The 26,639-nt window shown below is 40.5% G+C and overlaps 1 protein-coding gene across 1 annotated transcript in view; it reads left to right on the forward strand.

The window, feature by feature from the left end:
• USP7 (ubiquitin specific peptidase 7) overlaps positions 1 to 26,639 on the forward strand; it is a 69,094-nt gene that overhangs the window by 8,061 nt on the left and 34,394 nt on the right. The window contains exon 2 of the mRNA XM_050317118.1: positions 22,095 to 22,199. Coding sequence (XP_050173075.1) covers positions 22,095 to 22,199 — 105 coding nt within the window. The remainder of the gene's footprint in view (positions 1 to 22,094; positions 22,200 to 26,639) is intronic.

Genomic DNA, 26,639 nt, shown 5'->3' on the forward strand with positions numbered 1-26,639 from the left:
CCATCTAAAGACACATTGTTTTAGGCAGTCAGGGTGGAGTTCTGAACGCTGGTACTGGAGCATGGTGGTCTCTGCGTCACCTTCATTTTTTTCCAAGAATTGAGATCCCTTCATTTGGAGGTGGGGCAGAACTTGCATTCTCCCTTCCTGCTTGCAAAGCCACTTCTCTTGATGCAGCCAGCTCTTTGCTGTTCTGTAGTCATGAAATACATCCCAGTTACATATCAGCACATGTCCCTGGCAACCATAATCAGGTAACAATTTTTGGACACAAGTTTGCCTTTGCAGCAAATCTTAATTCTCCCATTTAGATAATGAGTTAATTTGTTCCTCTTAGAGAGTTAGAGCTGACTGGACACTCGGGTGCTGCTGTGTGGGTATAGAGGCTTCAAGTCCTAAGGCAATGTAAGATGTACTTGTTTTAACAAGAAATCTGCTTAAGCAGAGGCTGTGTGAACCTTCTTTTATTGTTCATTAAATCAAGCTAAAGATAGTTAGATTTTCTTTTTCCTTGGGAGTAGCAAGGAACTGACCTTTCCTAAAGAATTTTTCACCTGGTTAAGTGTTAGTTGCTTAATAATGTTGAGGGGTGAACCTAATTCTGGAGAACAGTAAATATTATTATTAGAAGTTTGAACACAGAGATAACTCAAATGTGTCTGTAAATTATATGCATTCAACAGTGGGTCACAAGCCACCTGCCAGTAGCAATTACAGTAGTGGTGTTTCACAATTTTCTTCTGCTTTTCTTTCCCTCTTCTCATCCTTCCTGTGTGGCTTTTATCTCCTTTGTTTCATTTTGACTGTTTCAGATACTTCTTGGACTTACATGCTGAACCAAAAAACAGTCCCCTAAAAAACTAGTATAACACTTTGCAGTATTTCTGTCATGCCACAAAGGTAACTAACCATAAGCTTAAGTGCTGGAAGTGCTGGGTTTTTCCTTTTTTTTTTTTGTTGTTTCCCTCTCTCTGAAAGTGGGAACTAAAAATAAACAATGACACTCAAACAAAAATCAAATAAAGTCTGCCAGAAATCAAAACTTACTAATAATTTCTTTAGAAGTAATTAATTCTAAAAGTTTAACCACAGGATTTTATAATAACTGTTTGTTTCTTCAAATGTGTTTCTTCAATTTCATATGGATTTTAAACTATTTTCTTGTCCTCAACAGACTTGTCCTGTTTTTTTAACTTATTTTGTTCATCAGGCTCATGTTTTGACCTAAAATCTGTGCCATGAAGTGTATCATCCGAAGTAGGAGAGGGTTGGTGTGAGAGAGATATAGTCCTTACTGGAAAGGATTCTTGGGGTTCCCTCTGAAGGAGGGAAAGCTCTGCAGCTCCTTTGCTTACCAGTGGAGCTCTGCTGGGGGGAAACCCTCTCTTGATCTTGATAATAGCACAGATTGTTGGGAAAACAATTAGAAAGTTGCACAAAAACATATCTGGTTTTGGCCATGTCAGTAGCCCATTGATAAGCAGCCGAATTCAGCCATGACTGCATTCTGTGCTCTCTGCTTTGCTGGAGATAAGGAATGAAACGAGTGGGCTCTCCAGGCCCTGCAGCTGAGCAGGAGCTGAGCTGGCTCTGGGGAAAATCGGGGTGCTGAGGTGGGACTGCCTGTGTTGGCATTGCCACTGAAGAAAGGTGTGTGGAACCTCAACATCTGTCTTCAGACTCTTAAACTTGGGATAACAGCTTTGCTGGTCAGTGACCTCTCTTGCTGGATTAAGGAAACATTCCAGCTAATTCTGTAAGACTTTTCAACATCTTGCAGTGTGATGAACTGAGAGGTGTTAATATGGATGCAGTGAGAGCCCCTGCCTCAAGTGGTTCTGTCACTGTGTTTATCGTCTTTCAAATCATGCCTGCCCCAGAAGTGTTTGTGTAAATCCATATTGCAGCTAATAATGAAGATGAATCAAAATTTAGATACTTTATGGCACCTTTGAAGAACAAAACTGAAGTCAGATCCAAGAATAGCGTGTGATTGCTGAAGTACAGCTTAGTCAAGGTCTGAACATGAGCCACAGGAGCCTTCCCAATGCCTTGTGTCCCAGTCTGTAACACACTTTTGCTGGTAAAGTTATACTGGTAGCACTGAATTCTAGCACATCTTCAGGGCCCATTTTGTTCAAGATTATTATTTATTGTTATTTAGCTTTTGCTTAATTCAGTGTAGCAGAAGCCCACTTAGAAGGGGTGTGTGCTGGATCCCCCTGGAGCCAGCAGTGTCAAACATCTCCCACATCCAAGGAGTCTCTCCTGGCTGGTACAGTCTCAGGTGGCTGTGCAGCAGTCCAGCACAGAGTAGTGCCTGCAAGACAGAGGAGTCTAACCCAAAATGAGCATCAGCTGCAGGGAAGGTCCTGGATTTTGGTCTGGACACCGGACTTCATTGTATCAGATAACTTTTATATGCTGCTGGGAGCCAGGGAAAGAGTTATGTCTAGTGGACTTTAGCACTGCTACAGAGAAGAGGTGTCTATTAGAGTGTTTTTTTTTTTTTTGAGCTCTGTGCTTCCCTTTTGCCTCCTTGCTCAAAAGGAGATGAATGAAGAGATCTGAATTTAACATAACTTCCTTATTTTGGGTTTATTTTTAACCTAGGTCAGTTCACTGGTCTGCTTTGTTTTTTGGCCCCACAAACAAGTGGGTCAACATGACTGAGGAGGCAGGAGGAAGAGAAAACTTTTAAACCCTTAATGACTTCAATGACTTTTTTTTTCTCTTTTAAACAATCCCAAGATCCTTAATTTGACACCTGGACCTGTCTCTCCCAAGAACTGCATTGCAGGGCTATGACAAAGTTCCAGGGATATAAAATCCAAGCTTCCAGAGCTCTTAGTGCAGACACATGGTTTTACCATTATAAAAATTGAATGTTGCTCAGATGCAAACCACTTCTGGGGATGAAATTGTTCCCATTACAGGTCTGCTTCTGGATGTTTTCACTTCTGTTGCCTTTTTTTCTTTCCCTGACAAGGGTACTCCTTGTAGCTTAATGTAGTCCCTTGCATTTTCCAGCTTGGAGATACATCTGAAGGATCTTCAGCTTTCTCGCCTGTACTAAGTGGGTTACTATTTTCTGACTCTAGTACATATTAAAATGTCAAACAGTTAGCTCAAATCATAATCTAGATGTATTTGTGGGGGTTTTAGCCTCCAAACTAGCTTTTCTTGTGATATTTTCAGCACAGGGATAAAAATTTCCAGGTCACGTTCAGACCTGGAGTTGGTGGTGGCTGTGGTTGTTGGATCAGCCAAGTTCTCTGACCACTGCAATGGTTCTAATCTAAACAGGAGACACTGGTTTCTGGAACGTGGTTGGATCATACAGGCTTTTAGCAAGATCTGTTAAAAGCAGTTTCAGAGTTGACTTGCTTCCTGATCTGGAAAGTTTACAGAAAATGATGTGTGAAATTTTGATCGCATTGAATTCAGCTTAAAGTATTGCTATTAGCATCACATTCACAGGTTTGACCTGAGAATGTAAAACTGGCTTAGTCTTGACAGGCTTAATGCTAGTCAGGGTCTAGTTAGTGTAACTGGAGCAAAATATTGGCAGAGATTAACTGGGCTAATGCTAATTTTTGATCTCTCATTTTTAATATACCTTGAAATGCACGTTAACCACCTCAGATGCATGCTTTATTAAATCAAAGCACAGGTGTATAATAAAAGTATTTAAAATTTTTGGCAGGATGCAGCTTTGTAAATAGAAACTTGTGTTTTCTGAAGTAAGAAATTTTTTTTAAGTGAGTGCAGTTGTTGAGCAATTATAGTTCATTTCTGCCCTAAATATGGGCAGTTGCATACTGTGAAAAGCTAGTTAAACTCTTGGTGTTGTAAACTCGTTGTTGGTAGTGTGCAATTTTGATTTCTACATCATGCTCAGAAATTTGGGAAGGGGTTACTAATTTGGTAATTTACTTCTCTAGTGGGGATGTGTTGCACCCTCATAGCCATGTGGTGTGCTAGGTCAGTTAATCTGGACACTGTCCTGTTCCTGGCAGCACTCTTTCCTTGGGAGAGATGTCCCAGCTAGGTGACTTGTTGGGATGGCAGAAGGCTGCTTGGTGTGCTTCCCGGATGGGGAAACCAAAGTAGAGGAAGGGGTGTCCTGGGAGAAGAAACTTTAAAAATAGGTCACTGCTTCCAGAAGAATCACTGTGCTCTACCTACTGGTCCAGTTCAGAAGAGCACCTGGAGAAGTGGGCAGTTGGGAAGAGTGCCTTGTTCTTGGTTGTAGCCTAGTCAAGATGCTCTTTGGACCTGAGCAGAGGGAGAGGCTGGAGGGATATCTGCTCCTTTTCCTGTACTGCCCCTGAGAAGATGGTGCGTTGACTGCCTACCAGGCAGGGAGTGGTGCCAGCCCTCAAATGGATTAGCATGGAGTTGCTGGTGGTATATGCTAACTTCAGAAGTTCAGCGTCAGATTCAAAAGATAGCTGTATACTTGCTTGTGTTTAGGGGGCTTGGATCTTCTGGGAGCTGGAATGCTTTGCTCACCCTACTGTTCCTCTGTAAGTCATGTGTCGTGGTTGAATGTGTGCAGCTGCCTCCTTGATCTGCAGAGAATTTGGACAGTCTCTGTGATCTTCTTCAGCAGCAAAAGCTATTTTAAGATGCTCTTTTTTAATGGTAGTTCAACACCTGGATATAGCTGAATAATTTGATTTAGATTGTTTAGCCACTTTCTGTGTTGTTCGATTTAGTAGAAAATACAAATTGCTGTCGATATGCCACTTGTATTGGTGAGAAATACTTTCTCCTTTCCACAGAGCTTTATCAGTTCTTTCAGATGTTTCTTTCAAGTAATGATAACCAAATATAAGGATTGGAGTTAAGTTGTCGGAACTATAGTGAAATGCACATTTACCATTATAAAAAGTTTAAAAAGCAGCAGTGCAGAAAGCAGGACCCAGCACTGCAGGAATAGCTCTGCTGTTACGTGGTGTACCTGCCATCTGTGGACACCCTGTACCTGCTGTGCTCTTCACTGATCCTCTCTGTGCTCCTGATCAGAACTCAATTGCAGTCTAGCCTTGAAAATCCTTAATGACCTAGAACTCATGCTTTCTGTCTGCTGTTTCCACCTGAAGATAAAGCATCACGAGGGTTGTGAACCTGTGTAAACACGGATTCTGATTGTTGGATGTTGAGAAACTGTGTTGCTGGTGCTTGAGCTGCTGATCTTGGTCTGAGATCTGGCCAAACCAAGTGCACTAGTATATGAAATAAAGTGTAGGATCATTTCTTTGATCCTAGATGAAGTATTTATGTAAATTGACTTACAGTAATAGCATGAGTAATACTAAAATAATACTACATTCTATAAATAATACTAATATTACTGTTTCTGATTTAACCCTCACTTATAGAACCGAAAGTGTGAAAGCTGGATCTTCTTTGAGCCAGTCCATTTGCATACTTGTTAAAACTGATAACAAAAATAACATGGAAACTCTGCATGTCCAGCAGGCTTTTTTGTATTCAAAATGCCTTTCTCTAAAAAAATTCTGTGTTTGTACATTAACAAACTCAATGGAAAATAAGGTGTAAAAGTGCCCCTGGAACAGTAGTGGTAACAGGCAGTTAATGCAATGCAGGCAGTGCTGTCATGGAGCAGGGGTTTGTCACTCAGGGCAGGTCCTTAACCCCAGCTGCAGAGGGGTGCCAGGATTCTGTGTCTTGAGTTACAGTTTGCATGTGTGCAAATGCATGGGGGGTGCATTTACTGGTGCATGTGGAATAACCTTCCCTTTTCCACAGTAGCTGGAGCTCAGCATTCAGGTGGATGTTCCCTGTGCAGCTCAGCAGGGTGAGTTCAGAGAAGGAAGGTTGCTGGGATTGGGAGCGTGCTCGGACTTCAAGAGTGCTGCATTGTACTAAGTGAGGGAATAAGCACTGTTGGCATTGAAATTCTTACATTTATAGCCTTTCTGTTTGCTTGTGAAATTCATGGAGTTGGTTGCTAATAGGATTTGCAGAAAATAATGAAAATACCCTTCCCCCCAACTTTAAATACAAATTTGGCTGTGAACACTGCATTGTTAGGCAGGTATGATGGTGGAAGCAACAGTAAAACCTAAACCCAGGTGCCTGTAAGTTATATTGAAAGATATTTCTCTTTGTTCTGGGGTCATTTATTCTGTGTCAACACTTTGAAGTAAATATTTTAATTTTCAGAGAAGAGAGGGTGGCATTTACAGTGTTTTATGTAATGAAGGAGCACCTTTTTGTCCTGCACTGTGCCCCCCAGCAGCAGTGGATGTGGTATTTCTCCTGTGTGTGCAGCCTGCTCCTTGAGGTGCATTCCCTCTCTTGCCACACAGCTGCAAGTGGCTTAAATTCCAGGGCCTTGCCTTGAGAAGGGCAATGTGGGGAGATCCTATAGCTTGATAGAAGTTCTTGGGTAAAATTGCAGAGATCTCTAGCTAATAATAATAATCCCCACAGGTTATCATCTGAATATTTAGTGAAGTGTCTTGTTTACCCAAGCCAAAGTGAGACAGATGTGTGCTCACCTTATTCCTTGTCTGTGTTTCCCTCTTTTTGGTCTTGTGGGGTTTCTTTGATCTGAAAGTGTGCTGAAAATGCATCCATAATAAAACATCCACAGGGACATTATAATACCTGAGCTTGGCCATATGAATTAGACCAAATCAAAACATGTATGTTTATTTTAACGTTTTTATGGTCAAAGGATGTAATGGGGGGAAAAGGCAATTTACTGTGTAAAAATCTAGAAAATGTGTTGTGTCTGGGGTTTGTGAAGAAGCTTAAACAGGTAAAGACTCTCCTGTTACATGTGCAGAGATAAATTTCCTTCTGTGTAGCTTAGCTGTTAGAAGTATGCCAGTGTTGTGTTACCAGCCAGATAAACTGAGCACATTGCCACTTGTAGCTACCTGGATTTTGTAGGTGAAATAACTGAATATTGGTTCAAAGGGTTTTTTGGTCCCTTTGCTGCTCTGAGTGCAGCTTCTCCTCCCTGATGACTTCCAGCAAAATAACTATTAAAATAGTTCTCTTTTTAGTCCCTGTCTATTTTGACTTTGGAGTTTTTAATTGTCTTTTATATCCCTTCTTCTTTATTGCAAAGGCACAGCATGTCTCTTCCTTTCTTTCAGAAAAAAATGTTTTCCATTCCAGAAAGGATAACAGTTGCAGTTAAATTATTACTGTTTCTAGTAATTCTTAAATCCTGGTCTTTTTCTGACTTTGACCAGTAACATCTGGATCTTGTTTCAGGTTTGGGTCAGACCTGACTGTAATGGTATTTAAATTGGAGATCTCAGCTTCAATTCTGTGAGTTTAATGTACTAAAAAATTAGTGACTTATAAATGAAAGACCTGCAAATAATGCACACTACTTGCAGATACTTTTTTCAGTATGTGCTGCTATTTCTTAAGCAAGATCTCTTCAATTGTGTCCTCTCTCCTTCTGGAAGGAGAAAAATCCTTATGGCTTCTTAATTGAATTTTTTTGGTGAAAGAGGTCTGGAGCTGAGGAACCACCACAGCCTGGAATCACATAGTAGACAGTTTGTGGTGTACCTTTATGTTTGGATTTATTTTCTTCTCCTCCCTTGATCCACTGCCATGCCCTGTCCCATGCACACACCCCTTCAATGGAAACAGCAGTTTTAAAGTCCTGGAAAAATAGTCCAGGAAAGAGAGGAAATGAGATGAGGATCCAGCAGTGGGGAGGACTGACAAAAAAAATCTGCTTTTGTGTTCTCCAGGGATATACTCAAAACTGTGAGAGCGTTTGTGGGATAAAAGTTACAGCAGGAAATGTAAGTGGAGTAGCTAGAGCAAAAGAAGTGTGAGTAGTGAGGGTTTCCATGCCAGCTGTGTGTGAGTTTGTAGTGACTGTAGGTGACAGAGTAGTGGTGGCTGTAGATGACACAGACCACACATGCTGCATTATTAGAGAGAAAAACAACGGGGTGCAGAGAAAACTTAAAGGACTTTCAGTTTTCCTGAGACAAAGGAAGAAGCTTTCATGGTCAATAGGATAAGGAATTTGAGATACAGCTCTGTTTGGTAGTGGTCTTTGTCCCAGCTGCTAGCCAGGGGCAGGGCAGGAAGGCAGCAATTAATTTTGGAAGTCCTCAAAATTTGCTTCAGATGAGTGGTGCTAGCAGTGGAGCAAAAATAGAAGTAGTTGGGAAGATCTGCCAGAAGAAAAAAGAGTATTGAAAGTGGGAGTGTATTTCTGGAATTAGGGTGTTCTGCAAAGCATAAGAAAGATGTAATTCAGTGGGTGACACGCAACAGTCAGCTGTTCTAAAATGTGTTTTCAAGTCTGTTTTGTTGCCTTCTGCTCTAAGAATAGCTGACCAGAAAACTATTGAAATACTGTCTGAGGATTTGGCTCATGAAACAAAAAATAAAATGTAATATGTAGTAAGAAAGTAAATATGCAACAAGCATGTGAGCAGTGGAGTACAATTTCCTCTTCAGAATATATTTTTTGTCAAAAATGAGCTAATTATAACTGCTGCCACAGGTGAAGTTACTGGTTTTCCATAGAAAAAGAGTTTTCAACAATTTGATTTGTCTCCCTTTTCAGGGGAAAACTAATTTGGGTGTGGTGTATTTGGGGTGGTGACACATCAGGACACATCAGGACATTATTGAGAGCACTGAGATGTCCAAGAACCTCAGCATATAAGTAATGATAAACTCCATCAGAAGCATCATCATCCCTCCACCCTGGCCAGTTGGTTGCACTGTAAGATGAAATCTAAATTACAGAGGTGCCAGGTTTCATTTCACATTTCTGTTTCTGAAGTCGTTGTTTGCATAAACTGTAGTTTTGAAGTTTGCAGTGCAGATGTTACTGTATGATTTACAGGGTTCAAGAAGCTCTGTCTGTGATGTAGAGTAGTTTTAAAAGATTGCTACTTTACAGGTGTTCCAGTTTTAATCTGTAGGTTCTTTTTTATTCTTAAGTCGCTTGGTGTTGGAGCTGTTACATGAGTACACAGCATCTTTTTTTTTTTTTTTTTTTTTGCCTCATGGATTTCAGTGCATTTGTGTTAAGATTTGGAAAAGCAAATTAACCTCAAAGTGTATGTATGGTTGGCCCTTTTTCTCTAGAATTGTTTTCTCTAGAATGCAAAATATAACCTCATTTCTGATTGTGATTGCTTAGCTAATATGGGGACTGTTTGGCACCAGAACAGCTGGTCGGCTGTTTAACACTGAATAGTTAAACAGGAGAGAAGCTTTCTTAGTCACTTAAAAGTTTTCTTTTGTTTTCAGTTAAAAAAAAAAAAAGTGACTTAAAATCGCTGACAAAGAAAAAGTGATAAAATTGCCAATGGAGTGCTTAACTGAGGATTATTAAATTCCTATTCTGAGTTCTTTTAAGAATTCCTTGGTAAATAGTGGAGGTTAACACCCAAGATTCTATACAAAACAGTTTTTCAACTGTGTTGTTTGAAGAAAGTTGTTCACTATGTAGACAGTATTAAATAATTAACACAGTTTAGTGCTAATTTTGGTGTCTGCTAACGTTTGGATGTTTTTGGTACAGTAACTTTTCATCTTCAAAGCAGTAAAGGGAACTTGATCTTCAGAACATTTTACAACAATAATCATCTTTCTCAGAGCCTAAATAATTATTTCCCTGCATTAACACTTGGGAGTAGGAAGGTTGCTGTCAGAAGAGAAAGGGACAATAAAGGTTAAATCTTATTTAAAAGTGAGTGCTGATGAAAGCCTAAACTGCTTGGGGATTTAATGGTTCCCTTGTTAAGACTGTCACAAGGCTTTTAAAATTATTCTAATGATTGCTGGTGTTCATGCTACAAAGTAGGAGAAGGCAGAGTAGCCACCTTGCAGATGCTTTAGTAAATTAAGGCTGGCCAGAAATTCCATGGCTGTGGTTTCTTGGGAGTGTCCAGACCCCAAAATCTTCATGGAGACTCCAGTCAAAATGGGGACACTGATGTAGGGAAGCGGGATGGGGTAAATTACCCCACAGCCCCTGCTCCCTCAGCCACCATTCCTGAGCCTTTTGCCTGTTCAGGGTGGGGGCATCACCAAATCCCCTGTCATTCCTTGCTTGTCCTCCTTGGTCAGTGAAGTTTTTGTAGAACATAGGAATTGCTAACAGATGAGGCTGGAAAATTGAGCTTATTAAGTAACCACCTCAGAAGCTCCTGTGAACCATGTCTTTCAGGAATTTGGGAAACTGGTGATGAATAGAAGACTGATATCCTAGTCTTGGAGAACAAGAAAGCAGCTTCTTTTCTAGATCATCTTAAAGCATCCCATTTGAAAAAGGAACGTTTTTTGTTTTGCTCTTTTTGCAGTTGTTGATTCTAGATAAGAGCGATTACTTCTCATTAATTACAGGGAAAACAAATGGTAAAATTTACCCGATGTGTAGATTTTTTTTTTTTAATAGTAGGACTCTCTTAAAATCATGGTTTACCGTATCTGTTACTAAACAAAATAAAAACCGAATTTCAGTCGAAAACAATGCTTTTGTCGGCAGTGCTCCTTGTGTCACCGGCAGGAAACCGTAAATGTCCCTGTGTTCCCAGGCCGTGCACGTGTGCCTGTGTATCAGTTCACATAAAGGACTTAACAACAGGAAAAAAAAACCCAAACAAAAAACAAACACACAACCCCAACCCAAACCTCAAACCTTGAATGGTTTAATTGTTGTTGTCGTTTTCCCCACGGTTAATCTAGACTTGTAAAAGCGACCCTGACATGAGGTTAGGATTTATCGGCAGGGGCAGCCCACGCTAATTGGTTCAGCTCTGCCCTTCCCTGCCGCGGCCGCGCCGCTGCTTCCTCGGAGCGGTTCCGAGAGCGGCTCCTCAAACGGGCACGGAGCGCTCAAAGCGCCGCCGCCTCACCCGCGGCTGCAGGGCCGCTCCTGCTCCCCGCCCCGGCCGCTCCTCCGCGGCTGGCCTTGTTTTCCTTGGAGCGGAGGAGAAGCGTGACACGGGCCTGCTTTTATTTGGAGTGAAAAGTGATAAAAACGCCTATTGCCGAAGCGTTTTTCCTACGGTTTTATAGATGGTGCAAAACTGTCTTTTCAGGAAAAAATACTATGGTGGTGGTTTGTTCCCCTAACTGAGGGCTCGTAACAGGTTTTCCCAGTATGAATGTTCAAAAGGTTTTTATGGAAACCCTGCATATTTGCGTACGATTAGCCACCCTGGATTGAGCCAAAATTGTTTAACCTGGTGTCTTGAGGTCTGTCAGCAGCAGATGCTGATGTTAAACATGAGTGCAGGGGAGGGATGGTGAGTTCCCTTCCCTGCTGTGCACACCCCGAGGGTATCTGAGCCTGGCCACGCTGCCTCTGTGCCTTTTCACTGCTCCTCGTAGAGTCTTCTTCCATTCACTGCTTTGCCTTTGGAAGTGAACTGGGAATAATATATGCTTTGTGTAAGTTCACTGTGCTTCTGCATCTTGAACACTGAGTGCAGCCTGGTTTCCCTCCTCCATCTTAAAAAGGTATAGGAGAAGTAAAGAAGTTACAACAAAGAAAATAAAGATCATGAAAGGTATCAAATGGCTGCTGTAACAGTAATGACCAGGTAGGGAAGGGTCTGTCTGGCCCTAGTGTCCTGGATAACTGAGGAAAGATGTGCTAAAAGACTGGAAAGCAGAGTTGTTTCTTTAAATTTGCATTCTGGTAATTAAATATAGAACCCCTTGGGCATTTTAAGTAGTAGAAAATCACATATCTCCCTCGAATCACCTTTTCTCTGGTGTGCATCTCGTCTGTTTGCTCTGTCCTCAGCCTGTTAATGCATTACATGAAGAAGCCAAACCAGCACACAAGACAGGCTTAATTCACAGTTCTTCTCTACAAACAATATCTTTCTGCTTCCACATTAGAGTTCAGGTTGCTCTGGTACTTGGTGCACTGTGCTAATTAGAGCCTGTAGTGGTTCTTCATTGTAGAAGCACCACTTCAGAACCAATGTACTCAGATACTGTGCTTAGGAAGTCCTCGAATCTCCCAGTTGTGCATCCCAGTTGGGCAGTGTGTACATCCAGTGGCGTGGGACAGATCACCACTCGGTGAACTCGAGGACACACTTTTTGCCGTTTTCTAGATTCACCATAGGACTGCAAGTTCAAGTTTGCAGATGGTTTGGTCTGTGATTTCATGCTGCTTGCTATAACAACCACCCATGAAACAGGTTCCATAGTTACCCTAAAAGGAGTAATTTCTTGTGAGCGTATTTGATTCAGACTCTTTTACTATGAAGCAAAGAAGCCTGAATTTAAGTTTGTTTGTGTTGTCGAATGAGAAGGAAATACTGTTAATTGTGCTTGCTTTCTTTTACACAGTTGTATACAGTTTTTAATGTTATTTTCCTGAGTCTGAAATATTTGCCTTTCCCTCTTCTCACCAAAGCCTGCTCTCAGAACTTCTAGCCACCTGTAACCAGAGTTAAATTCCTGTGAACCTGCTTTACATATCTACCCATTTTTCTGCACAGCAGGAAGCATGAGGAAGAAGAGGTAAAACAAAATCAGTCTTAGCAAATCTCCAATGATAAAGGAAGATGTGCTGAAGGTGTGGATCCCTAGATGTGAGGTTTCTGTGCACATTGCACAAAAGTTTCTCTGACTTGGAGGGATCTTTCCTGTTTAAAGGTAAATTAAAGGCTGGGGCTAAAATAGGCGGTTTGTTTTTTTTTTTCCCTCCTAGTGCTCGTAAAATTAATTCTAGTGCAAATCCATGTTATCATCCAGTGTTATTCTTTGCTGGGAAATTATTTTTACGTTCAGTCTCCAACATGGACAGATAACAGCGTTTCAGCAGTTTAAAAATCACATCAGTATTAGGAAAAAAGCTTTAATATATTCATGCTACCTTTCCATGCTGCTGCAAAGCTCAGCGTGCTTCAAGGCTGAGTCCAGGCGTGAGCAGTGCAATGAGCATTTGCTGTGAGGATGAATCTGGTCTCAAACAGAATTGAAGAATCTGAAATAATGACGAGTGATATTTTGACTTTGTACCAAAGTGACTGCGCAGGAGCCGTGTTGCTCCAGAGCCAGTTTGGGCAAGTGGTGTGTGTGATCATACCCATGTAAGGCAACGTTTCATGCCACTGTTAAATGTGCAGAACCTTTCTGCTGCTTAAGCATATAGCAAGTGTTCATGTATGGTGTTTGCTTTAATATGTGTACCCCACATGTGTACAATTAAACTTTCTGAAACTAGTGGACTACACTTATCCAAAATGATACATAAACTTTCAGCACTCACTTCTGTACCTGAGTAATAAAAATCGTGCTGGTCCAGGCGGTGAAGGTGTGTGCTTTCTAGACTTTCACAAGGAAAGAGGGAGGTGTAATGAGAGCAGAATCACCAGTTCCGTGATGTGCTCATATTATTATCCAAATAAACTCATTTTAATTACTCTTTAATTGTCTTTCTTGAAACACCAAGAACATGTCCACAGTGCTGAGCATTAGTGTCATGCACAAACATCAGTGCTTTATGGCCCTTGGACTGCCCTGGCTCCAACTGAGGCTACATCCTTTTCTTCCCTCTGTCAGAACTTCATCTTCCTGTGAGTAGCTTTTCAGCCTCTGTAGTGATGCTGCAGAGCTCAGCCTTTGTTGTTGCAGTAGAGAAATCCATTACTCAGTAGAGCAGTAAAAAATAAAGAGGGGTGTGATACTGGAAAAACTCATAGTTTAGGGTGTGTTCAGTAGGCTGGGACCGAGTGCCCAGTCCTCAGCAGAGATGTAATCACACTGCCATCCCTGGAATGTGCAGAGACAAGACATGACGAGTTAGGGGAGTTGCTTCTGTAACCTTGCTGCTCTACATACAGCAAGGAGAAGGTAGTGCAAGCCCAGGAGCTGTTGCCATAATAGGTCATGACACTTCTGATGTTTCAGCCTTTCCTTATTGTGGGAGAAAATAATTTGTCTTGTCAACTGTTCTAGTTACTGTTTTTTGAGTATTACAGGGTAGCCAGAAGCAGTCTTCCTGCTTTTCTTCCTGATCTGATAGTTTTCTAGAAACATAACCTTAGCTAACAAAGCTCTTGATATTAAGAGAAGGAACTGGGAAAGATTTTCCAGCAGACCTTCTCTTGTCCTAGTGACTGCCAAGAGGTTGTGACACTGTATAATGGGTTAGTGAGACAGGCAGGTTGGTATCTTTGTGATAAATAATTTCACTGTGCTGAAGAAAAACTCATGCTACTGCAGCTGTCTACCCCAGTTATTAAACACCTAGAGCTTAAAAAGCACGTGAAAGATTCCTTAAAATGGAAAGGCTGTCTATACGAAGTCCTTCAGCAGCAGCATCAAGTTGTAAATTTGGTGGATAATTACAGGTGTGTTGTTGGTGTCCAAACTGAACTCTGGTTCATGCATTCTTTCATCTAACACTGAATTATTCATAAAGCAATGGGTTAAACTGCTGAAAGCAGGCAGTAATTTAGTCACTGTTGGTTTAGTAAATTTTTGGGGGTGACTTCTTAAATGGCAGCTTTAAGTCCACTGAGTAATTGTATTGGTAATACTGGAAATGCTTTATATGTGTCTATAAGAAGGTAATCACATTTTTAAGACTTAAAGTTTTGTTTTGTAAAGTGGTACCAGATTGTTCCTCTCTTCAAAGATAACCAGATAAATGAGTAGCTGTAGCAAACTGCCTGGTTTATGGAGCAGGTTCTGGGTAGGCTTTTTTTCCCAGCTGTTTTTCCATCCACAGAGTTACGTCTTACTTCCCTTTTATTTTCACAGGGAAATAACTGTCTCAGTGGGATGAAGTTTCCAATATTATTTACTTTACACACTGGTATCATTCATGCACGTTGTTCAGTGTTCAGGATTACAACTGCTTTGTTTTATCTAAGAACAGAACAGTCTTGTAATCTATTAATACATTTTTTTCCCCATTCATTAGATATGTTGGCACAATTAAAAACCAGTGTGGCCATCTTGTGCTTTGCCAAAATGCCCTCTTTGGCCAGGCAGACACAGTGTTGGGAATACCAGGCAGCAGCAATACCGTGATTGATCAGTGTGATAAGTGCACTGTTACTGTCTGTCTAGTCATTGCTACATATTTTGTAGGCATGGCAGGGACGATGAGTCTGCTTCCAGGAAGTTGTCCTATTCCAGTTCTTCATTTGCTGTCTCGTGTAGCATCATCTCCTCCTGTGGGGGATTTGCAATTCCCAGTCAATAATGCAGTAATTACTCGTTTCAGATGACAAGTAAGAGATTTCTGTATAATACTGTTTCTGGTTTTTTTAAGATCTAATGTTGGCCACTTGCTCTTCAGTAAATAAATGTCTTTTCTCCTTTCTTTCTAAATTTGCTAAGGCAAATTTTGAAAGCATTGAAGATCTGTAAACCTTGTCTGCCTAGCTGGAAATCTACTCAGTTCCTTTGCTCATAACACCTTTCTCCCTTAGTCTGTAAACTTGGCTCTTGGCTCCTGATACTTCTCTAGAAACCTTTTCCCTTTAAGATTTGGTCATTGTCCTTCATAACTTTCTTGTTGAGGGTCTTAAATATCTAGATAACCCTTTTGGCACCAGATCATATAATGAACCATGAAGAAAGAAAACTAATAAATGAAACCAAAGCAAATTACCCAGAGTTTTGCTAATGGGAGAATTAACTTTTAATTGTAAAGACAAATAACATGATGTTTACACACCTTTGATAGCATTTTTCTACACCTCGACATCAGTCCATAGGATCAGTTTATGTACTTCCCTTTCCCTTCTTCCCATCCTATTGACTAAATTAATCTCATTCTCTTTTACTAGTTTAAAATGTTTTAGGTGAATTGCTTTGGGTTTGGATACCATTTGAAAGGCAGCCATGCTACAGAAATTGCTTGATACCTCTTCAGATTTTTCATTACAGCAACTTAGGACTGTTTGGGGAAAATGAAACTGTGTAGAACACTTCTTATTTAATTCCTTTTCTCTTCAGTCCCTTTGTGCACTAAGTGGTGTTTGTATTTTAACTTCAGGTAAGGATTAGAGGCCAAATAGTTTCTCTTACTTTGGAAATGCTTAGTTCTTTCGGAGCAAGTGTGGGGACGTTTTTCCTTTGAACACTTCTAATAGTTCAGAGATTGACTACTGTAATTTGATTTCACTCAGATCATGGAGTTGGGAGGTTGTTTGGCTAACTTTATGTGTGTGGCTGTTTTGGTTTCATTTTTTTGGTTTGAGTGTCTGCTTTTTTGTTTGTTTGGATTTTTTTTTTAAAACCCTGCCTCCTGGGAGTACTGCCTGTTCATCTGGCTTTCCGAAGCAGTGGTTTCCAGACTTTAGGAGAAACAAGTTGCTGGAACCCACAAGTTTTCCTGAGAGCTGTTATAGCCACATAAAAAACAGTCCAACTGGTTCACTCAAGTGCCTGCAGTGCTTCCAGGCATGGTCTGGGGAGTCCATGCTACACAGTTATGAATTAACCTGTTGCCATCGGTTTTTCCAGCTGAAGACAAATATTTGTTCTTCATATTATTCTAACTTTCCTGTTTCCTTTCAAGAATATTCCTGCTTTAAGGTTTTCCTGAATGAGTCCAATCAGTGTCTTATCTGCACCACCATGGTTGGGTGACTGCTCCAGAGAGCACAGCATTTACTGCTTCCTTTGGGAATTTCTCAGTTATGTATTTGGATATGCTGCCTAATAGTTACAACAGCAAAAGTCTATTTGGTGGTAAAAGAGATGATATTCATTATAGTACTTGAAGTCACAGAATGTTTATTCATTATGATTTCTAACTATGGTGACTTTTTAATTTTTTTTTTTTTTTTGGTACTCATGTACTTTCAGACTGGAATTCTGAGTTATGCACTGAAGTACACTTTTAGAGGCTTATTTGACTTATTTTAACTACTGATGCATTGAAAAATACTTTTTAAAAAACTTTTGAAGGTGTTATAGTTTATTCCACAATTGAAGAGATGTTTGGGGGGAAGTGCTGAGAGCAGTGGCTCTGCTGGGCTGCCCCAGGGGGTGTTACAGGTTGGAGTTCTGACACTGAGGTGCAAAGCTGGACCTGGACTGTGTGTTCAGCATACAGTACATGCATATCCTTTGATGCTGGTGTAATTTGACTGCTACAGATGGATTTTTCTCATTTTTTCAGTGAGTTTTGCATTCTCGTACTTTATTCTTATCTCCTGCCACCCTATATTTTTGCTCAGTAAGTCCCCTTTCTTAATGTTTACTGCAAGTTCACTCATCCACTGGAATTCACACACACACAGCCCCCATTTACCATATCTGTACATTCTGTTCTTTTTATGTATATTTTTTAAAGTATTAAAAGACCTTTTAAAACTTCTATGAAGGCTTTGATTCTGGGACATCCATTTAGTCAAGCAGAGGAGAAAGTCGTGTGTTTCCAGCTTTCCCCCACTAAAGCAGAACCCTGGATATGAAGTTTGGTTTGTATTTTTCAAGCTGCTGCCAGCAGTGAATGACTTCTCTTGGGGCTGCTGCTACTGCCCTTGGTGCAGCTCCCCCCTCCTTTTTGGGATTTTGGGGCACTTCTGGAGGTCTGTGCAAACCGTAGGGACCGTAAAAGCCCTCAGCGCTGGTGATTTCCACTGTGAGGCGGATGTGTGTGATAACTGTAACCAAGTTTTTAGTATCACTATTACTCCTCCTCTGTGGTCTCTTCAACCTCAAAAGGAAACAAATGTTTCATAACCTGCTCTGAGGCTGCTTCAGTTTCTCCTCTGTGGCTGCCAACTCCAAAAGCTAATGACACACACCACAGATAATCTTTCAGACTTTGACTACTTGGTGTGATATGACTCATGACTGAAAGCTGGTGAAGTTAGGAGTTCCTTGTCATCGTTGTTAAAATAGTGATAGTTTGTGCCGTAATTAAATTGCTGTGGAGTCATTCTGTAGCTTTTGTCCACATGTGACTGCGAGCACGTGTTTACTGCTGAGCAACTGTGTCCTGCACCTCAGAGAGAGAGATATCACAGCCTGCAGTGCTCCTGTCATAGAATAGGATTTAAGTTGTGCTGAAAGCCACACGAGCTTGACAAAATATTTTCTGCTTTTTCATTAACAGGAAAAAAATTATAGCAAATTTTGAGGTTCCTTCCTTGTAGATTTGAGTTATTGTGAACGGTAGAACAACAGAGCAAGATATCTTACAGTGACACTGAGTTCAGCTTTCTAAACAGGCTGAATCCATCTGAACAGGCTTTTTTGAATACAGTCTTTTTAAATAATTGGTACTATTTTTCTTCTGATTGCCTAACAGTGCAACTATTTGAATATGATAGTGTTGAGGTCATAGTCCATAACAAGAAGATTTTATTTTTTTTAAAATAGTTTCTGTCAGGTCTGTCATTGCATGGCAAATTGTAGTTTCAGAGAATTTAGTATTTTTTTTTCCTTTCTCCCCTGCAGCAATTGCAAGAACCGTTTTGCTTTCAGGCTTTCATCTCAACACTTCAGTGACAGGCTTAGTTAATGAGTGGTGAGGAGTGTGCACCTGCAGAGTCACTTCTGTGTGCCAGTCATTTCTCTGTGGAAGGTGACTGACACTTCTTACCAGCCTCCCAGTCAGTGTTGGGGTGCTCCAGTTCCATTTTGGTTCCATACCTCAGTGTTTAGGCTTGATTTCATTTCAGCAGTCATGATCTTTTAGTAAATAAGTGCAAGCTCTTTTTTTGCATAAACTCACTGGTGTCTGAAATGTCTCTTCTTGGAAGTTGTCTTAACCTCCAAACTCAGAGACCCCCTTTAAACTCTTGAAGATGTGTGTTTGTTTATCATGCAGTGGCGTGGGCAGAGGGAAAATCAAATATGATGTTAAATGTTTCTGAAGAAATTGCCATCACTATTTTTCATGTTGCCTTACATTCCTTTTTGTAGTGAAAGAATATCTACAATGGTTTATGTGTTGCATTTTTAAGGAGGTAGAAAAGAACTTGAATGCTTTTCCCTGAACAGTCTGACAGTGTCTTAAATTTTGCTATTGAAAACTTTATTTCATATTTTGCAGTACTGTATTTAAAGAGTTAAAAACATTCCCTTTTCATAAGGTCACTTCATGCTTTGTTGTGATACTTCTTTAATTGGTGTGGTTTATGTTAACTTTCAGTTGGTTAATAGGCTGTACCTCTAATTTTTTCCAGGGATATGATTAAAACTGGGTACTCTGGTCTGGGAATGGGCAGATGACATGACTGGGGTGATGTTGACACACTGTGGTTTAAGCTGCATTAAAGACAGCAGTGTATTAAGTAGTAGGTTTGGTAGGAAGGTTTTCCTGGCCAGTGTGGACAGGTATTTTTTCTCTTTCTTAATCCTGTAGTGTAAAATTTGAATACTTCTTTGGCATTACCTCTGCTTGAGGCAAAGGAAAACATGTTTCTTAATTAAATCTTAGTATGATTTTACAATTCTTGCGTATGAGCTCTTAAGGGCAGCAGAGGAAAACATAATTTACTGGGTTTAAATGCTGTAGTAGAAAATATATTTTGTCATACTGCTTGCTAGTACATCTGTTGAAAAGGGACTGTGTTTTGTTTGTGTAAAGGATTTGCTGTAGTAGTTGAATTTTATTAGCAGTTAAAAAACTTCCTTTGTTCACAGAAGCCAAAAGCATTGACTGGTGTTATCTGGGTTCCATCTCTGAAAGCTGTATCACAAACTGTGTGTCAATATATGTCAGAAAAAGCAGCAGAGGCATTCATCATGGTTCATTTGTCTTATCACTAAACAGCATCTCTCAGAAGCTGCCTCTGTTCAAGTTGATTGCTTTTGCTATGATCTCTTCTGCATTTTCTCTCCCCTCTGCAAACCATTCATACTTTTGGAGAATGTAGTGCAGTATCTCATAGAAAACTCTATTTTTTAGTTAAGAGCAGTTCTTTCCCCACAAAACGTGGTATCAACATTTAAATCCCCCATTAAAAGAAAACTTTGAACGAGCTTTTAATGAAGAACTGAACTATTCTTCAGGTCTTTGCTTCAGTTTGTGTCTAGATACTAAGTTGCACTGATGAAATCTTCAAAAAGAAAAATAATTTAAAAAATCCTAGTTGTTACTTAGTGGGGGACCTTTTCCTTCTTACTCTTCTTTTTGTCACTTTCCCTGCTCTTGAGTTGCAGCAGTTCAAACCTGTTAACCCCATAATTTTGTTGTAGTTAATCTCAATTTTACCTTACTGTCCTCCTGTGCTGCAGTGTTGTCAGTGCCAGTCGCTGCTGGTGGGGACTCCTGCAGCCCTATCACACAGCAGGCACTCCTCCTGTAAACCTTTTTCTAACCAAATCAAAACTATTAAGTAGTTCTTGGATTTGCTTTGGTCGTAATTCTGAAAAATAAGAAGGGTGGTGCACGTGTTATCCTGGGTGCTGCAGCTTGGACACTTCCAAACATCCCTTTGGCTCGTGCCTGGGTGAGATGTGCTGCACCCCGGTAAGCCCCGAAAGCCGTGTTGGAGCAGGGAGTTCGTGATCTGCAGAGCTCTAATCCAGGAGTAAGTCTCTAACCTGATCTGTTTTTGATGAGGTGAGGGCAGAGGTTACTAGTTCTGCGGATTTACTACAGGAGTAAACAATCAGAATAGGAGTGCTGGGTGTGAAAGTATCTTCTTGTGTGCTGTGAACTGGAATGAGGCTCCAAAAGCTGTAAGGAGAGGGAAGACTGTGAAGCAACTGGTGACTGATCCTACTGCACTTCTCCCATGGCTTATCCAACCCTTGGCATGAACTCCCTGGCTTTTAAAGGTGATCCCACAGCAATTCCTGTTGTCGCTGATGTTTGTCCCTTCTGTACAGGAGAAACTCCGTTGCAGTCCAGTCGAAGACAAGCGTCCAGGCTTGTTGGCTCCATGCTTCTGGGCAGTTCTTGCAAACAGCCAGGCGTCAGTCCCTGGGCATCCCCATCCCAGGCACCCGAGTCTCTGGGCGTCCCTGCGAGCCCTGGAGGAGCAGGGAGCTCGGTGGGAGCTGGGTGGGAGCTCGGCGGGGCCGGCGACAGGAGCGGCTCTGTCCAGGGTGCTGACGGGAGAGGGCACAACCGGGCTGGTGCTCCGGGGCTGGGATCGTGCTGTGCCCCTTGGGAAGCGTTACCTGCGTCCCTGGCACACACAGAGTCAATAACTTGTGTGTAGTTTGGGGTATAAAACTGTTCTTGGTTACAGCAATCAGTGGCACTGGGGCTTTTAAGGGGTAGCAGAATATACAAGTTAATAGCAGGACTAGCACAGCAAGGAGAAACCCATCAGACCCTTAAAATTAGAGTGTCTTTTGAGTGGTGCTCTGTCCTTGTGGTGGTTGCAAGGGGTTATAGATTTTACACTTCCCTGTAATCATGCTGAAACTATCCATGGGCTTTTGGTGCACAGGTGATGAAAGGAGGCATTGTTGGGTTGTTGGATGAATCAGGAAGATGCTTGTTCATCAAAGCAATGCATCTTCAAAATAGTGGCGTATAGTTCATCAAGTTGTCTCATATCTCTTGGTTTAGTGGCATTTACATATGTTTTAAATGGTCTTTGTAGCAAAACTTAATAGCAATGATCGCTAAAAACAGGAAAATGTTGTATCTAAAATGTTTTAATCTTAAAAGGGTTTTATCCCAATTTTCCCCAAGATATAAATCTTACCATTGCATTTTATTAAAGGTTTAGTTTTTTTCTTAAAAAAATAGTAACAATGAAGAAGTCTTAAAGTAAATTGTTAGTTTGGAAAGTCTGCTGTTAGAAACTTGTGTCTTTGTAAAAATGCAGAATGCCAGAAAAAGGGATTTAAAAAGTTTTTAGTTAATGAGACTTGATTATGGGATGCTGACTGTGAGGCTGTTTGGAAACTTATAAATCAGTTTATGATATTTATAATCCACATTGATGTGGACTTTCTTCTTCACCCATAAATATTCATCTATCTGAAGAATTTTAGTTAGACACATAACAGTACAATTGCTGTGCTATAATTAAGGTAGATACTGTTCTGTGCAAGTGTGCACCATGGGTGTGTCTTGTAAGTGCTACCTGAGACAAAAATGTTAATTTCTGATTATTAATCAGCTGGTTAATTTTTGCATACTTTTTTTGTCTTAGCTGGAGATACAGATGATCCTCCAAGAATTACTCAAAATCCTGTCATTAATGGGAATGTAGCGATGGCTGATGGACATAACAACACTGAAGAAGACATGGAAGATGGTAAGTAAATACTTTATAAAAACATGGTTTGTTTGGCTTCTTTATTGTTATAATTTTGAGGAGAAAACGGTCCATATCTTAGCTGTGTCCTCTGAACTGCAGCTCATTAAAAAAATAAAACCCTCTGTAGTTGTGGCTGCTGGTTTTCTGTGCAGGCATCCTTTTAACACACTGTACAATAGGATTAGACTTCTGAGGGCTTGGGATTTTTTTTCTCATACTCTTTTTAGGTACTCATTTTAAATTTGCTGAAAGTGCTCCTGTCCATTGTTATGTTTTGTGATCCATCCCTTTAAATGTGCTGCATTTGGGGCTTTGCTGAATTGTGATTTTGTCGGTTACACAATTCCTTCAGGATGTTTGGAATCCTTGTCTGTCCTGCTCTCTTGTCAGGTGGCAGCTGTGCTCTGCTTTTGTCTCTGTATGGTGTCAGTGTCAGTATTCCGTTGATGAACATCTTCTCCCCTCAATTCTGATGCCCTTTTACTTGCAGATGTAAAGGAAGAAATAAGTGTTGATGTCCTGTTAATAAAAGGGGAGGTGTGTGTTTTGGGAGTTTTTTTTTGGTCCATTAAATGCAAAAAAGATGTCCATTTTTTTCTGTTATGGAAGATCAAAGAATTATGAGTAGATGTGTCTGGGTTTATTTAAAGAAACATAAAAAAAATTACAATTCACTGAAGTCTGTTATGTTTATTGAGGAAAATGTGCAATGATGCTTCTTTTCTTAGGAGAGGATAGGGGTGGGGGCTGCTCATTTTGAAGAACTAAATAAAATTGAGAAGGAGACAGCAAATGAGTGGAATTTGTCCCACTCTAATTTCATGTTCCATGATGTCTTGTGAGATACATTCAGGACTAGGCATAAACAGTTAGATTTGTGCAAAAATGTTGAGTGATTTTTTGAGAAAAATCAGTGTTGGAGGTTGAAGGTCAAAAAAGTGCTTACTTTCTTGTATTGAAGAAACATAGAATACTGATAGAAAATAGTAATGTTCCATGAAGAGAATGGGGTTTAAATTCGGGACAAAAGCATCTCATGGTTGAATCACCTCTTTATCATTGGCAAAGATAAAGTTTCCTATAATCAGAGTCTCACAATAAATGAAAATGAGGTCTGCTTTTAACCTATGAATTTTATTTGTGTGATTACCTAATCTCATTCAGAGGGCTTTGATTTATTGCTCAGAGTAACTAGCTGAGAGTGAAACAGGGAATTCTGTTCTTATCAAAAGCTTTTATAAAAGATGTTAAATGTCTTTGTCAGGCCATGGTATTTGGAGGGTGAATAGAGAAGATCACGTGAGGTGACACTGACTGGCAAGAGCAGCTCTGTTTAGTTTATGTTCTTAGTAGTGGTGTTTATAGATAGAAAGCCTGATAGTGTTTGCTCTTGATACAGCCAGTACATAACACACTGGTCAATTAGTAAAAAAATGTGTCCACTAGTTGGTCTGTGTATACTTGTTCAAATTAGGCAAAGGGGACTTAGGCTGCACAAATAGCTGATGAAACCCAGGCTATATCAAGGCTGACAGGTAATCAGACACACAGCTCTTCATTCAGAATAGCATGGACTTTTTAACCAAAAAACTACTGTCAAGCAGTTTCTGTCAGTTGCCAACTGACTCCTCTCAGAACTGGATATGAAGGAAGGGAGAAGTATCTGAAGGTATTTGACAAAAGGCTTCTGAAAGCTGCTCGTACCTTGGTGGACTTTGAGGCTGGTGAGGAGCTTTGGCCCACTCTGCTGTGGGACACTGCTCAGGGTTACAGTGTGGTCATTAGGCAATGCTCTTAAGAGTTCCTCATCATCATATTTGAATAAGGAGTGTCTGGCTACATCTTGGTGCTGCTTTAGCTGTGCCTTGACACAGATAGAAAGTAGTGCTGTTGCAAAATGTTAGAGTTGCAAAATCATTCCTGAAGACTTGCATCACGTAAGTGGATGATGCCGCTTTTCCAAGTCCTGTAAATCAGATTAGTTGCTTGCTGTTGCATTATTTACACAGCAGTGCAGTTGTTCTCTTGCTGTTTGGGCTCTTGCTAACCTGGTTTGCAGCATGTATGTGTGTGTAATGGACAGCTCAGAGATTCAAAAGATAAGAAAAATGAAAGACAGGGGCTTCTCTGATAAATATGCAGTTTTCCTTTGCTGTTATTCCTAGCAAGGGACATCAATCTGAGCTGATACAGAATGCATGAAGAGAATTTTGATAGCTCTTGAGTGAAATTAGTGAGTTTAATGGTTCCTGCGAAAGAGGTGAGCAGGAAGATGAAAGGTTGATGCTTCCAGCTGGATCATAGAAACCAGCTTTCTGATGATTTTCTGAGTTCAAGAAACTTTTGAGGTGATTTTATTCTTCCAGCTTAGCACATAAAGAAATGACTGATAAGACTGGGGGAAAAAAAAAGTGCAGCTCTCATCCCCTTTGCTTGGGAAGCAGCCACAGGCACTGTGAGGCACAGGGAATGGGGGCAGCATGGACCACCAGCAGGACTTTGAGATAAGGCTGTGTTCTCTCAAGTACTGTGTACCTGTTGTTGCTCTGTGTGATGTCTTAGCAATTAAAAAGAACCAGCTGAAGGAATGTGGTGTGCTTTGTACAGGGAAGGACTTAATGAACCAGGCTTTGTGGGCTGGCATAGCAGCTCCTGCAACTAATGCAAAAAATAATAAAAACAAGGTTCTGATCGAATTTTGTTTGCAAGTGCATTGGTATTCGAAACAGCACACAGAATAAATTCTCTTAGAAGTTAAAGTTCAAAGAGAAGGTCCCAAGCTAAACATAAACTCAGAGCTTTGCAATTACCTCCCTGAGTCTCATTTCTGTGAAGAATTGCAGAGGCTAGGAGGCTTTCAGAAGCATCAGTCTTAGCCATATGCTGGTATTGCATCCTGTATTTGGATCATTATTAAAATATTCATAGAATATTCAGCCAGTTTCCTCATTAATAATTCAGGTTCAGAATATTTTAATAACCTCAGTGCACTTTAAAGGTAGCAAAATTTACTAATAGAATAACAAGATCTGCTTTTCTCAAAAGTATAAACATTTAAATAGGTGTTTCAGTCTTAAAATGGATCATATTCAGTATTGGATCTCTGATTTGCAGGGTCTTTGTTGTATCAAGGTGCTGATTGTGGCATTCATCTCATCAGTGAAAAAATCTTTTCCATGTAGCAAATACAATCTGTTGCACGTAACTTCTCCAAGCATTGTCAGCTGGGTCTGTTCTGTTTACCTTGTGTTCAGCATCGTGTGTCATATTTGTAGTTCAGGGATTTTTAAAACTCTTACTTGCCAGTCACTACTAAATTATCCTGCTGCCAGTTGCAGTCTTATACTGGAAACTGGTGGACATGTTTGTGATGGTGAAAAAGGGTTTTATTTATTGATGTGCTCAGAATAATCGTCCCATTTGCTGTGTAAACTGCATTTTTTTTATACAATTCATATTTTAATCAATTATACTTGCTAAAAAAATGGGCTTTTGGGAAGGAAAAGAAGGTTGTTAGTTTTTAAAGAAACTTCTATTTTAGGGTTGACCTGTGTTTTTGTGGAGTAGTTACTAGTGACTGGCTCAAATATTTTACAGAGAAGTGTATTCTTCCCTGGTGAGCTCTCATGCACAGGCTTTCCTGAAAAGAAATCAAGAAATACAGGCAAACTTTCTCTGAAGCATCTGCAGATGCTGCGTGGGCTGTGTTTTTTAGCTGACACTGTAGCAACACTGCTGCATCCTTGTGCTGAAGTGCTCTGAAAGCTGCATCAAAGGAGGCAGAAACCAAACTTGGCTCGACGTGGAGGCTTAGGCTGAGCCCAGAAGCACTGATCTGACTGTGAGTAGGGAGGAGGACTTGAGCTGATTTGAGACACATGTGATGGAAGATTGATTTTTAAATTGTTAAGCGTGTTACAGATTTGTTTTATCTTGCCTACAAATCAAGTTTGAGAGTGTACAGCTCCTCTGGCTGCAGCTTGTCTGGCTTTTGGTTATAGACAGCCAGCTCTCTACTCTGTCAGCAGGCAGTGAGCAGTGAAAATGGGCAGAGAACAGTTTTTAAGTAAGTGATAGACTTAACAGTTAACGACATTTACATGAAGGGAAAAAAAGGGAATCCTTTGAGCTCTTGTGTCACTGAGGAAGTTGACAGTGCAGGGTAACAAGGTCGTTGCAGGTGTGGAGGGGAGAGGAAGCTGGTTTGGGCTGTAGTACTGTCAAGAGACAGTTGGGAGTGCTTAGGGCTGTCAGACCATACACAAGTTAGATCAACGGGGTGGCTGTTCAGAAGTAGGACAACTGCTTGAAAACTGTTTAGCAAGAGAGAAGAATGAAATCTGTCAAAGCTCCCTGGTAGTTGTGGATAAAACTTGTTAATTTTCTGCATTGAAATGTATAATCTTTACTCTTTTCCATGTTGTAATCAAGAGTGTT

This window comes from Myiozetetes cayanensis, unplaced genomic scaffold, assembly GCF_022539395.1.
Source record: "Myiozetetes cayanensis isolate MyiCay16 unplaced genomic scaffold, myiCay2020 scf20-37, whole genome shotgun sequence".
Lineage (NCBI taxonomy): Eukaryota > Metazoa > Chordata > Aves > Passeriformes > Tyrannidae > Myiozetetes > Myiozetetes cayanensis.